General features: G+C 39.5%; 1 protein-coding gene across 1 annotated transcript in view; it reads right to left on the bottom strand.

The window, feature by feature from the left end:
- Positions 1 to 1,701: 1,701 nt before the first annotated feature.
- The window catches only part of dok4 (docking protein 4), a 52,253-nt gene continuing 40,693 nt past the window's right edge, over positions 1,702 to 13,261 (bottom strand). The window contains exons 3-9 of the mRNA XM_034581566.1: positions 10,777 to 10,884; positions 9,713 to 9,827; positions 8,893 to 9,012; positions 8,348 to 8,537; positions 7,021 to 7,159; positions 6,357 to 6,474; positions 1,702 to 5,899 (exon numbers count right to left, since the gene is read on the bottom strand). Coding sequence (XP_034437457.1) covers positions 5,766 to 5,899; positions 6,357 to 6,474; positions 7,021 to 7,159; positions 8,348 to 8,537; positions 8,893 to 9,012; positions 9,713 to 9,827; positions 10,777 to 10,884 — 924 coding nt within the window. The 3' untranslated portion in view covers positions 1,702 to 5,765. The remainder of the gene's footprint in view (positions 5,900 to 6,356; positions 6,475 to 7,020; positions 7,160 to 8,347; positions 8,538 to 8,892; positions 9,013 to 9,712; positions 9,828 to 10,776; positions 10,885 to 13,261) is intronic.

Genomic DNA, 13,261 nt, shown 5'->3' with positions numbered 1-13,261 from the left:
ACCTATTTTTATTTGGATAATCTAAGTTCATCTGTTTCTGACTTGTTTAACATTATAATCCCTATGGATGAATGATATATTCATTGTAGTAAATGGAAAAATTGCAACCCCCTCTTTTGAATGGTTTATAAAGTATTTTAATTAGTGTCAGACATTTGATAAGGAAATATGTAAATTCTTGTTATTTTGAGTCATGTCCCCCCTTTTGGAGGTCTAGTGTGTGGAGGTTTGTAATCATGAGTGTGTTTTTAAGTATTTGCTGTGTGGTTGTGTGTTTGTGTCTGGATGTCTAAATGCAAGTGTTTTGTATTTATTTTCAATAAAAAAAAAATTCTTCTCTTCTGTCACTTTTCAGTTAAAGAGCTAGGTGGATGGTTGTGTGAAAACAGGTCATTTATTCATGAAATGGAAATAACATTGTGTCTTGCTTTGTCTTTCATAAAAACAAGGTTTTGTTAAATGTTGCCTTACTTTCCCTTATCCTTTTGCTTGTTATATTAAGCTTTTACACCCAACCCGTCCTTACATTACTTCCTGATTGACTTACTTCCGGTTGACAGATCTTTATGTTGCTGAATCAGCTTCCTCACTCCCCTGTACTAATACAGTTTCCCCCAAATTACACTTGTGTAAATCTGTATAGGGACTCAAATTCTGCCCCAGGGTAAACCTCTTTTAGAGTCTATGCTTAAAGTGCGTAAATGTGGATTCATGCCCCACAATACTACACAATATGTTTCCTTTACATTTTTCCACATAGCATCCTGGATATATTCTCTTCAGCACATCTGACACCGTGGTTTCTGCTCTATACTGACGTGGTATATAACTTATTCTCTGACATTTGTAAACATCTCAGTGGTATGGGAACATGTTGTTTAACAGGGAAACTCATGTATCCAATCAATACTTTCTCTTCTCCTCAAACTTTATCTTTTAATTCAATCTCCAATAATTTGGAACTGACTTTTTTATGTAGCACAACCATTGTCAAAGTCTTTTTTTTTCACCTATTCACTAAAATGGCTTAAATGTACTAGATGAACTGGCACATTTGGTTCAGACATTCATTGTTTCCAGATGAAGTATCCATCTAACTATGCTGATCCTCTCCAGTGCCTCCAAGAGCTTGAAATTTGTTAAGAGTCACATTTCTTTACTACTTTTGTAATGCATTCCTGTTAACACTTGTTAGTCTCTGTCAGTACCATTGCTAGACCTCAATTTAAATTTTTTCCAAACAACAAAAATTAAATACCTGCAACTAAAAGAACCCATTAGCCTAAGCTGTACTTTATTTTGATCAGTAATAAGCTGGCATGTTACCATGACACACAGAAATACTTAAATAAATTGTGACATGCCTTTCATAGTTTTATAGACTTTTTGGATCCTTATTTCCTGTTTTATTTTGATATCGCTTACCTTGTGTATCTGTTGTCGGCTTTACTTCCTGTCCTGACCTTTGATTGTCTGCCTCACCCTGAGGTTTCACATGTGTCCTATAATCCCTATTTCCCTTGTGTATGTAGTGTGCGCTTCCCGTCCTCCTGGTTAGTTCATGTGCTCAGCTCTGCAGTGTAACCAGCCAAAGCAACTGTAAGCCTGTGCACTCTATTAAATTCTTCTCTGCACATTCCTGCCACCTTATATGAACGCCTTTGAGTCCAGTCATCATCAAATCCATAAAAGAGAGAGACAAAAGGTGTGAAGGTATTTAATCTGTTCTTCCACCATATGAATGATATGACACTTGTACAAACCAAGTAAAGTAGAACTTAACCTTAGCTCTTGAACTGCAAATAATCTTATTGTGGATCCTTTTTCATATATAGGTTTTATACACATCACACAATATCAGTTTTGCCAAAACATTTCATGGGATGGGATCTGTGCTTGATGTTTCAGGTCCTTTTCAAAGTAATGTACTAAACCAGATTAGACTTGGTCTGATTTCATTAGCTCTTTGTTGGTTCAATAAAACAGCTTCAAGCTGGTTCTGTTTGTTGTGCTCATTCTAAACAGATTTTACACATTTCACGTTTCATGAAACAACCATCTGAAGGATTCTTCCTGCGAAAGTTTTTGTCTTATACAAAGAGAGAAAAATGGCAGCATGGCACAGGCGTGAGCAGGGAGGATGTGAATGTGATTAATCTAAGGCCAACAAGATTCACCCTGTGAGAGGCGGTGGTGCAGAAGACAGGATGTTAAATGTGTTCTTCTTGTTCATTCAATTGCAGATTTCTTTGTAAAGTATCCCGCTGATAAAGTTTGGACAGGCTATACCAACCAACAATAAATGGTGCAAAAACCCAATGAGTGTCTGTGATTAAAATTAAAACATGTTACATTAATCGTCTCTCTCTTTCACTCTCTCTCTCACACACACACACACGTCATACAAAATAAATAGCAATATGTACAAGATTCTCTTAAGAGGGCAGCAAACTCAGGCTATACAGCATGTAACTTCACAAAAACACATCTACACCCAATGCATAACCTGCATGATGTATTGTGCATAACCAACAAAATGCATGTTAAAATAATGTAAAAACCATAAACCATGAAATGTAAATTACACAAGGTTTCCAGCATTAATCGAGCTACATCAGACCAAGACACATGCACAGACACAAGGTATTTTATGACACTGTAAAGGTGGCCAGTGTGTTACCAGACGTCTCCTTGCGTTGGTAAAATCTCCACGGTCAGATCAAAGGTTAAACCCTTGTGAATGAATCAAAAGGCAGCTATGAAGAGATGATGAGCCCGCATACAAAAACATGATCTAACCTTTCTAGTTATGGCTGCCTTCCTGGGACAATTATCCCTCCCACCACTAAAACACCCCAAAATCCCAACACAATTGATAGAGCAAAGCTCTTTGTTGCAATGTAATAGAAGGCAAAGGCAGTATGTAGAAAAGTCAAGCTGTCAAACATGATCCTCTATCTTTGTCTTTGTCCCCTTTTTGGTCTGCTGAAATGGTCAAACAGACAGTTTTTGGTGATTCTCAAGGCCAGTGGTGGGAAGTGGAGCAGATGAAGAATATGTTTAATGTTTCCATTGGAAGAGCAGGAATAAATACCCCAAGAATCTCTCATGTGGTTGTGCCACAAGAGCAGGTATGTATTGGATTTCACCCATATCGGGTATGGACGTAGTTCTGGTTCAGTACCGTCCCCTGATTATGATACACTTTGACATTAGCAGAGTTTGGTCATTACCTCTTTTATGGGAAGACTTTGACCAAGGATACAAATAATGCAATATCATTTTGTGAATGAGGATGTTACTGACAAGTAATTCTGCTTTCTTACAATGTTCAACCTTTTAGCTGAAATTTGCGTGATGATTGGAACACACCAACAGAGTAAAACTAGAATTACCACACTGCGGTTGTATGCCTCCACCAGCCACTGCAGTTTCTGTGTACATATAAAAAAAAAAAAAAAGGTCAGTGTGACCTTTGACACCTGATACGTAAAAAAATATCTTTGAGTCTTAGTGACAACTAATTGAACTTTGACCACCAGAATCTAATCCGTTAATCCCTGGGTCCAAGTGAACGTTTGTATCAGTTTGAAGACACTGCCTGAAGCTGATCTTAAGATATCATGTTCAAGAAAAACATTACATACTTTGTGAGGCCCCCCTAACCTTTGATCTGCGCTACCAAAATCAAGAGTCCCAGTTAATGTGAAAGGTTTCCTTGACGGCGATCCAGAGATATCACCTTCACAAGGCAAAAAAATGTGCTTTGTGAGGTCACTGTGACCTTGACCACCAAAATCGAATCAGTTTATCCTTGAGTCTAAGTGAGTATTTGTACCAATTTTGAAGAAATTCCCACAAGGCATTCTTAAAATATCGCGTTCCCGAGAATGGGTTCGACAGATGTATGAACGGACGGACTGACAACCTGAAAACTGAATGCCTCCAGCCACTGGCTATCACTGGCGCAGAGTGATAAAATAAAGTCAGCAGATGAACCAGACTAAATCAAACCACTTTTGTTGGTGGTCAAACCTAAAGTTTCAGGAATTGTTGCTAATTCGACAAGAAAACTTTGTGTGGATAACTAAACTTGTGACTGAGCCTAAAACTGCAAACAGACACCAGCCTTCACCCATGTCTTTTCGAGTGCCTGATTGGTACTACTAATTTTGAGACCCCAACCCAAGACCCACAACTTGCTTTATGTCTTTCACTCCCAACTCATTGGCTGCAAAATGCATTGGGAGACCAAAAGTGGTGATGTGCAATCCAACAGTTTGGGCTATCAAGAATCATTGAACTCTCCACTTTACGCCCCTTCTTCACTTCTAACCTGTAAACAACCTAAGAAAATAACAGGGTTGCGCAAACATGGCTCAACAGAAGCATGTGAAAAACTCAGCACAGCAAACTGAGATACTGCAAAGTCCCATCAGCTGTCAGAATATCCAAAGGTCTTGATCGAAATGCACACACAGGGAAATTACCAATCTTAGTGGTACACTGGGAATGTTCCACTTGGGAATTCCAGATGTCAATGTTTTGGTTCAGTCCATGTGGCGCTTTTAAGGCACCATGCAGCCTGGTCCCCACAGAGTTATATTTATAGGTTGGTCTGTAAAGACATTATTATACTTCAAAAAACTAGTTACTATGATTTGTCATCCAATACATTGCTAAAATGTTTATACCTGTCCTGAATGGCCATGTCCAAGGTGAGATGAAAAAACTGCCTTATATTCTCCCATATTTTTGTGGTCTTGAAGTTTTATGGACGTGATAAATCATGCAAACGGATACTGCACACTTTCTCCCAATCTCTCCTTAAAGGCATCCATGGTGTTACATAAGTCTCACATAGAAACTGACTAATTGCTGGATTATAATTGAGCATTTCATTCAAGAAAATTCCTAATTTCCCCCTTTAATAAGGACCAAATGATATAACTCTCTGGGAAATTTGCGAGTAAAATTATTTGCTAATTATTGTGAAATTATTGACTTTTGTAATGAAGCCTTATAGTTTAAAAAATAATTTATACAAACCTGTTTTCATATTTTCCTAAGAAATTGCATGTGATATACATAAGGGAAAGCTGCCAAGCTTGTTCAGTGTTAACAATAATAAATATGGATCCCAGTGATAGTTGTGATACTCAAGGGGTTGAAAATACACATCTATATGCATATGAAAATGACAAAAGCAGTAGAGAGTTGGGTAGGTGTCCTGATGACTGTCAAACATGCGCTGATGACAGCCAAAGCTGCATCTAATGTTTGAATTACATGTATAAAATTGTATAAATTCAGTAGATAAAATTCCCCTAAAAGGGCTCATGAAGGCTTTAGAGGGACCAGTTAGAACAGGTATAAACACTTCTGTCTTTAGATGTAGTTGGACAACATGCATTACAGCCTAGGTGGTTTTAAAACATGCTGAGAGCTTTCAGTCCTTACTTTAATTGGTAGGCAACACATGCCAATGTGAGTCTAGAAAAATGTAAAATTTCTCCTGTCTATATGGAACTGTGGGAGCTGCACTTCCTTGTAGTCTTCAGCAGAATTAACTTTACTTCTCCTGCATTCAAGACGCTCGGTTGGCCAGTGTTAGTCCTGCTACCAACACGTCCTGTGAGGTGTGACGTTGGGCTGCCAAACATATACAAGAGCAGACAGTGTTGTTCCTTCAGTGTGTGAATTGTGTGTGCCTGCATGCATGTGGCTTTGTGTTTGCATGTAATTCAGCGTCCACGTTGTGTGTGTCACTGTCCAGGGTAGGTGGGGTAGTGTGTGTGTACAGGTGGCTGGGACTGTTCATGTGCATTTGCCATTGGCAGCGTGGCATGGTGGTCAGAAGGCAAGCAGGTAGACAGAAGGTGGTCTTCTGATAAGTCACCTACAGACAGAGGAGAAACACAGCTGTTAGTACAGCATAAAGCCACTTTTATGTATGTTCATGTTTATGTGTATATTTATGTAGCTGGGCCAAGCCAGGCTAACTACTTTCCCCTTGCTTCCAGTTTTCATGCTAAGCCATGCTAACAAGCTTTTCCTCAATTGCAGACATGAGACTGATGGTCAATCTTCTGATCTGACTTTCAGAAAGAAAGGCAATTTGAGAAAATAGGGTATTTATTAGAGAATAGCATAGATAACATAAATTACATACACATCATTGTGATATGGACAGTGTGACACCATGTTGGTGTGTTGAGCTAGAACTTTAGGTACACCTAAATTGAAGATGGACAAATGGAGACATGGTTGTGTGCCACAGTTATGGGAAACAATAAAATGTCTACAAATGGAAAGAAAATGAACAGAAATTGTCTTAAGGCTAATGTGTGGCCTACCAAAACCAGGATCCATGCTGGTCTGATTCCCAGTGATGTGGTGCCAGTAGGCGGATCGGGGCAGTATGGCAGTGGGGGTAGAGGGGTAGGAGCCAGGCTCTGAACTCTTGGACATTAACTGGGAGTCATATACATACATCATTAGGTATTTAAAAAAAGTACTTTCAAATATTATCAAGACAGTATTAAAAGTAACATTTCCTCATTTACAGATTCTTTTTACATCCCAGTCAGACTGGTTACTAAACTGTGTACTGTGAACTGTGGTGCTCCTGAACAGTTATGTATGATCATTTTAATTTATCTTATGTCTGCTTTGGAGGTAATCCTTCAGCTCATTGCTGGACTAACTTTTAGCTCTGTTTTGTTCTTTGTCGTCTCCTGAGAAAATAGTTTTAGCTGTTTTATGTTCCCCAGCCAACTGCAAACGTTTTTAGAGGTGTATAATATCCACAGCATCATTGACTCTGTAGAGCCACTTTCTAATTACATCTATTAATATTATAAATCTTTAAATACAAAGTTATTGACAAGTGCATCTTAAACCTAAAACTTAAGTCTATATTGGACACACTTTGCCTCTCCATGATACATGATGATGGTTTCTGCACTGGACAATGGGAATAAATTTGAATCTTAAACCTGAAATTAGCCATGCTCTCACCCTGCTGTTCTTCTCCATCTCCAGCAGGACCTTCTTGTGCTGCTCAGCGATGGCCAGTGTTGAGGAGTGAACCCTTAGGTAGATTTGCTCTCCCTCTCTGGTCTGGAAGGTGTAAAGGCCTTCACCACTGTCACACATCCTACACATAACACAGCACACAAGTCCGTGTGAAGCTGGTGCATAGAACTAGCACAAGCTGCCATATTGACCAGCAAAGTATTATGGAGGATTGTACTGCAGTGTGGAGAGCTGCAGTAACGTGTACCTCACTGCCTTCATGGTTCCCCCTAACCTAATTGGCACTAATAGAATCTGCTGAGTGTGGGACTTCAGGGAGTGGTTCATCAATTCATCTGAAAGCTGTTTCATCGTAACAGGTACACACATTCGATGGTAACACGGAATCATGGTCAATATTCCAGTGTCCAAAAACAATGTAAAAATGAACGTGAAACTGAAGCCTCACTGGATTTATGTGAGATGATTTAACACTGCATGTGCTGGTCAGTAGATATAATCCAATCTAGAGCGTCTATTTGGGCAATTTTCATCCTCTAGTCTACACCATGAATAATTACAGCCACAGATTGTCTTTGGTTCCCATCTAATCTTCAAATGGATCTTTTTTCCACATGAAGGCCTGGTGGTCATGCTTTTTAATGAGCTCAGTTTGAACTTTTGTTTGAAAATGGATTAAGTCAACAATAATTTAGCCACTTGTTTGTTCAACAACATGCAGACACCAACATACAGGTGTATTTGGGAACCTGGACAGAAGTGGAGCCCCTGACTGAGTGACTGATCTGATAATTCAATGTTGTGTCCATCACATCCTGTCAACCATGAATGAATACAAATATCTGTTTCTATTAGGTTTTAGATCATGCACATTACTCTGTTCATACTGTGGGCCTCTTCACAAATGTTTGCATAATGAAATGCAAACTGGCTATAAACTAGGTGTAAATAAATTTATTAGAAATTAGACTTGATGCAGTACAAAACAGTCACAGCCAGAGGGCTCTCTTGCTATTTTGTCTTGCCTCTCTCCCTCTGACACAAACACACACACACACAAACACACACACACACACACACACACACACACCACACACACACACACACACACACACACACACACACACACACACACTCACACCCACTCACACACTCACTCACTCACACACACACACACACACACACACACACCACACACACACACACACACACACACACACAGGAGATAAGGTCTGGCCCAGCATTTATTCATCATTTCATCTGTTCAATCAATCTCTCCAACACATCTCCACTCTATTCCAGGTCTCACCGTCCGGCTTCGAAGGTGAAGCGGGTCGCGTCACGTCCATAGCGCCGCAGGGAGCAGAGGGGCCAGGTGACTAGCTTTGTGCGAGGGTTGTGAATGTCCCACAGGTAAATGTTCTCATGGGTGATCTGCATCATGCACTCGCCATAAATGTCCAGGTTGGGACAGGGGAGAAGGAACACGTTGAAACGCTCTTAGGAGACACAGAATGACAGGAACAATTTAAAGAACATTGATGCTTGAGTTGCTTCAAAAATCTAAAATAACTGAAATGTTAAGAGAGCTCTCCAGCCTTTGTTGCACTACCTTTTATTGCTACTTGTCATTGATATTTATCGTGGATTTGATAGGTGGACACAAACACAAGTCCAAATTGTAAGGGGAAGGATGTGTAAATAGGTAACGGTAAGTATAAGTGCTAATCATATTATTCACCAAGCAAACAACAATGAAAATTAAACAAATTTAGCATCCAGACTTATGTGGCTCATGGGGGCTAATAGGATATGTTGTGTGTGTGTGTGTGTGTGAGTGAGAGAGAGAATTACCTGTGTGTTCACATTGTACGCCAGCCGCCAGCAGGTCAGGCTCTCCCATACTGATGTCACTGGGCCGCATGCCAAGACACTCAATTGACAGCGTCTTGAACCAATCTTCTGCCTCCAGCTCTGTAGACACACACACACACACACACACACACACACACACACACACACACACACACACACACACACACACACACACACACACACACACACACACACACACACACACACACACAGCAGGAGATACATTACAGAAATAATGTGCCAATAAATTATTATGTATTACCAACCCTAAAAATGTATACGAGTCTGTTAATGGATAGATTACACAACCAAGATACTACAGTGAGCTTTAGGAGTTGATAAGTGGACTAATTCACTTGGTCTCTTAGCTGTTTCCCCGGCTTTCAGTCTCTTTGCTATTGGCCATATATCCTGCCAAAGATATGTCTTGCAACAATGTTGTATTTTTACAGTTTGTCCACCAGAGTTTATTTATCAGGTGTAGCTAAAATACCCTGCCAGTACATTATATCTAACAAGGGACCTTATCAAAACATATTATGTTTTATGTTGTGTTCAGAAAATTATTAGACAATTAATCATCATGGATCTTTTTCCAACTTTCAAATATCAAAATCGTATTAGCCTCTAGTCTTGCATCAGTCAGAGAAAACTCTTACTTTACAGTCAACTCTCCCTCTGCACCAGTAGAAAGTATCCACAATTCAACTTTTGCAGCACCTATGTTCTTTATTCGTGTCAAACTAAGGTTTAACAGTTTTGTGACAGTTTGTGGAAACTGAATGTGTGTGGACATTACCTGATTCACAAGTGAAGGTACGTGAGGTGTCGTCTGTAAACACAATAGCCACGGCCTGTCGCTTGGTATCTCGAGGCAACCGCGTGACATTCTTGACATTACTAATTTCTGTCACCTAGGCAACAGATTGAGGATAAAACCGTTAAGGAGACCGAGTTCAGGGCCGATTAACGTACTTGTTTTATTGTGATCGATATCTCAGCAAAATACATTTGATGTCGTATGTGTTATATCCTTGCACTGGTCGCACAGTCACATGACATAAGGTTTAGTTGTTAAAATGAAATGTTTCCACAGACTTCATGTGTCAGAGCTGGTTCAGGAAACACAAAAGTTAAAGTCATCTTTGTTTTTATGTGTTGTGCTGTTCATCTTTTCTGGCCACAACAGGATGTTTAGAGTGTTGAAGTGTTGACTTGTATCTTTGACACTTTTGTACACTAAAAATACACACATTATCACATCCTCATCAGTAAATCATAGAGTTTTATTAAAGTGGAGGGTGTGGTTGGGTACTAAAGTTGGTACTGTGAAGGCTTCCAACCATAATATATATTGGGTGACTTAAGAGCGTGCACTTTCAAGGTTTCAATAAACTTTCAATAGACTCGCTTGTGACTCTAACAAGTGGCCAGCTCTCAAATTTACAGAAGAAATGATTCGAGTAAGACGATTTTCATCACATTTGCTCTGACTTTATCTGAGTTACTAAGAGTTAACTGGTTTACCAACGAACACAATAGTTTTGTGAAATCAAAACCTTCTGTGAAATATTTTACAGCAGGTTGTGTCACTGCACTTTGTGCTGTGAAAGTACAGAGAAGAAGAAAGAGAGCAAGGTCACTCTACAACACCACTGTCCACAAATCCACTGCTGTGTTGAATGTGCTAAATGACAAAGTGTGAAAGTAAAGACAGAAGGTTGGGTAAAAGAGGTGATAATGATGAACAATGAGTAGTGTGTGTGTGTGTGTGTGTGTGTGTGTGTGTGTGTGTGTGTGTGTGTGTGTGTGTGTGTGTGTGTGTGTGTGTGTGTTTGTTTGTTGCCTCTCTCTCTCTCTCACCTTGGGACAGACTCTGATGTAGGCAGACTTCTCATCAGGGTATTTCTCCAGGCGACGAGGTCCTTTACTGGATGACTTCTTAAACACCAGCCAGCAACGCCGATAGATCTATAACACACACACACACTCACAACTTTGATCTGCTGTCTGAAATTATCTTATTTTTAGTAAATTTTCAACAGTTCAAGTTCATGTTTTTTTACATTGGAAATCTGCACATTTCGAAATTCATGGACCATTGTAAAACACTGTTCAGCAATTTTAGTTGAATTAAGACACAAATGTGTGAAGTAACCAGCCATTATTCAAAATGCCTGAGGATTCATTCTGTCTGCAGAGCAGAACTTTAAGGTTACACTAACACTATGCCTTTCCTAATAAGATCATTTCCTGTGCTTTTATGTGAGCAAACCCCACTGGAATGACAGTAGCTCTGAATCAGTTTCATCTTTGAAGCTGTGAGAAGGGAGCAATTAGCACTTTCTGTCTTCCCCGTCCCTCCCACCCCCTCATCTGCCTCCTGTCTTTAACTTCACTAAGCACTCCTCAGCTAGTTTGTTTGCTTAGAGCATATTACTTCAAACAGAATGTTGAAAAGATAGGGGAAGAACAGATGAAGAGGAGGAGGGAAAAGGATGGTGGCTCCCCATCATAGAAACAACATTTAAACCTAGACCTCACCAAATGAATTCTGAACAAGTTCAGTTGAGATCAAGTTGCTACATCAATATTGTCTCAATTATGAATGTCAGACGATAATTCTACTGCTTAATATGCAAGTAGAATTTTAACTTTGCATTTTAAAATACTCTTTTACACTGTTAGAGTATGAATACACTTATTTAACATTTTTGAAAGTCTGTTTGTTTTGTGGTTTGGGTTCCACCTACACGTCATTTCAACTTGGGAATGACTGTGCCAAAGACCTGCTTCTAACTAAGCCTTCAATAAGCTGATCACTGTACATGAAATCAGCTTTCTTTTTTTGGACAAATATTCAGGCCGTTTCCTGCACATATCACTAGTCCAATACAAATTATGAATGACACTGCCTCTCAAGTCATGTATTTTTTAAAATACATGTCACTGACTTGACTTCTTCCTAGTCCTTGTGCTTTATCAATGCAGATTCAGGATCATGGCTGCGGCCGCATTGTGGATCGTGATCAAGGTGGCAGCCGATCATGGATTATGATTACAACTAGATTGCTTCGATATACAATATGCCGACTCACATATACCATTTTTGGCAATATCATTACAATTGTCATTACTGCTCCCCTCATCTCTGTAAGACATTTTCTTTTTTATTGATACTTTGAACATTGATACATTTAACCATACATTTATAACTTTATCAATTAATGTTGCACACTTTTGGAAATATAGTACAAAGTAGATGGTCTGTATTTTTCTAGTCTTGATGATTCGAAATGCTTAACAGTACAGTTTTTACATTCGCCTATTCACCCATTCACACAAGCACATTCATACAGTGCATCTATGTGCAGAACTTTTCTTGATGAGAAGGGGCAATTTGGGATTCTTGCCCAAGGACACTTGCATGCGGAAGACCATGATTGAACCGCCGACCTTCTGGTTAGAGAAGGACCACTCTAAGACATGATAATTCTGAAGTAGCTCTGGAGCAGGCACTGCACAAGTTAATATAATAATTATGAAAAAAATAAGGAGTTGAGCAAGGGGCCAGAGTCACTGACATTCAGGCATAACATGTTTACTGTTTGGCTTAAGTAACAAAAGAATTTAGGTCAATGTTAAAGATTCTAGCTTTGATTAAATCCTAAATGAACAAAATGTGTCTGAAGTCATTGTGAACTTGACAAGGATATTTCACAGTCACCTTAAAGGGATAGTTGAACGAAAAATGTAAAGTCACTCATTATCAACTCACCACTTTGCCCATGGAGGGGTGTGTGAAGTGTTTGAGTCCACAAAACACTTCTGGAGTTTCAGGGGTAAACAGCGTTGCAGCCAAATCCAATATTATTTAAGAAACTAGTGATCAATTCTTCAGACGTAATAAAACAACAGAAAAAAACACAACATTCCTCCATACTGCTCGTGTGGTGTCATCCAAGTGTACGGAAGCCTCGACATCATATTAGACTCGAAACGGCATCATTTACACCATGTTTATAGCCTAAATGTCCTCTGAGCTATGTTCACCTTCGCACACACACCGGAATTACGCACACACTGCACACAAGCTTTCGCACAAGGGCAAGTGCGGGGTGAGCATTAGCATCACTACACCCGCAAGCATCGCCACTTCCGGTTGGGGACATTTAGTCTGAAAACACAGTGTCAATGACGCCATTTCGAATCAAATATGAATGTCGGGGCTTCCGGACACTTGCATGACACCACACGAGCAATATGGAGGCATGTTGTGTCTTTTTTCTGTTGTTTTATTTTGTATGAAATATTGATCACCAGTACTTCATTTGAGTTTATTATTAAT

The sequence above is a fragment of the Hippoglossus hippoglossus genome, chromosome 3, assembly GCF_009819705.1.
Source record: "Hippoglossus hippoglossus isolate fHipHip1 chromosome 3, fHipHip1.pri, whole genome shotgun sequence".
NCBI classification, from domain to species: Eukaryota; Metazoa; Chordata; class Actinopteri; order Pleuronectiformes; family Pleuronectidae; genus Hippoglossus; species Hippoglossus hippoglossus.
Note: the sequence above shows the minus strand (reverse complement) of the source record. Positions and strands in the feature narration are given on the sequence as shown.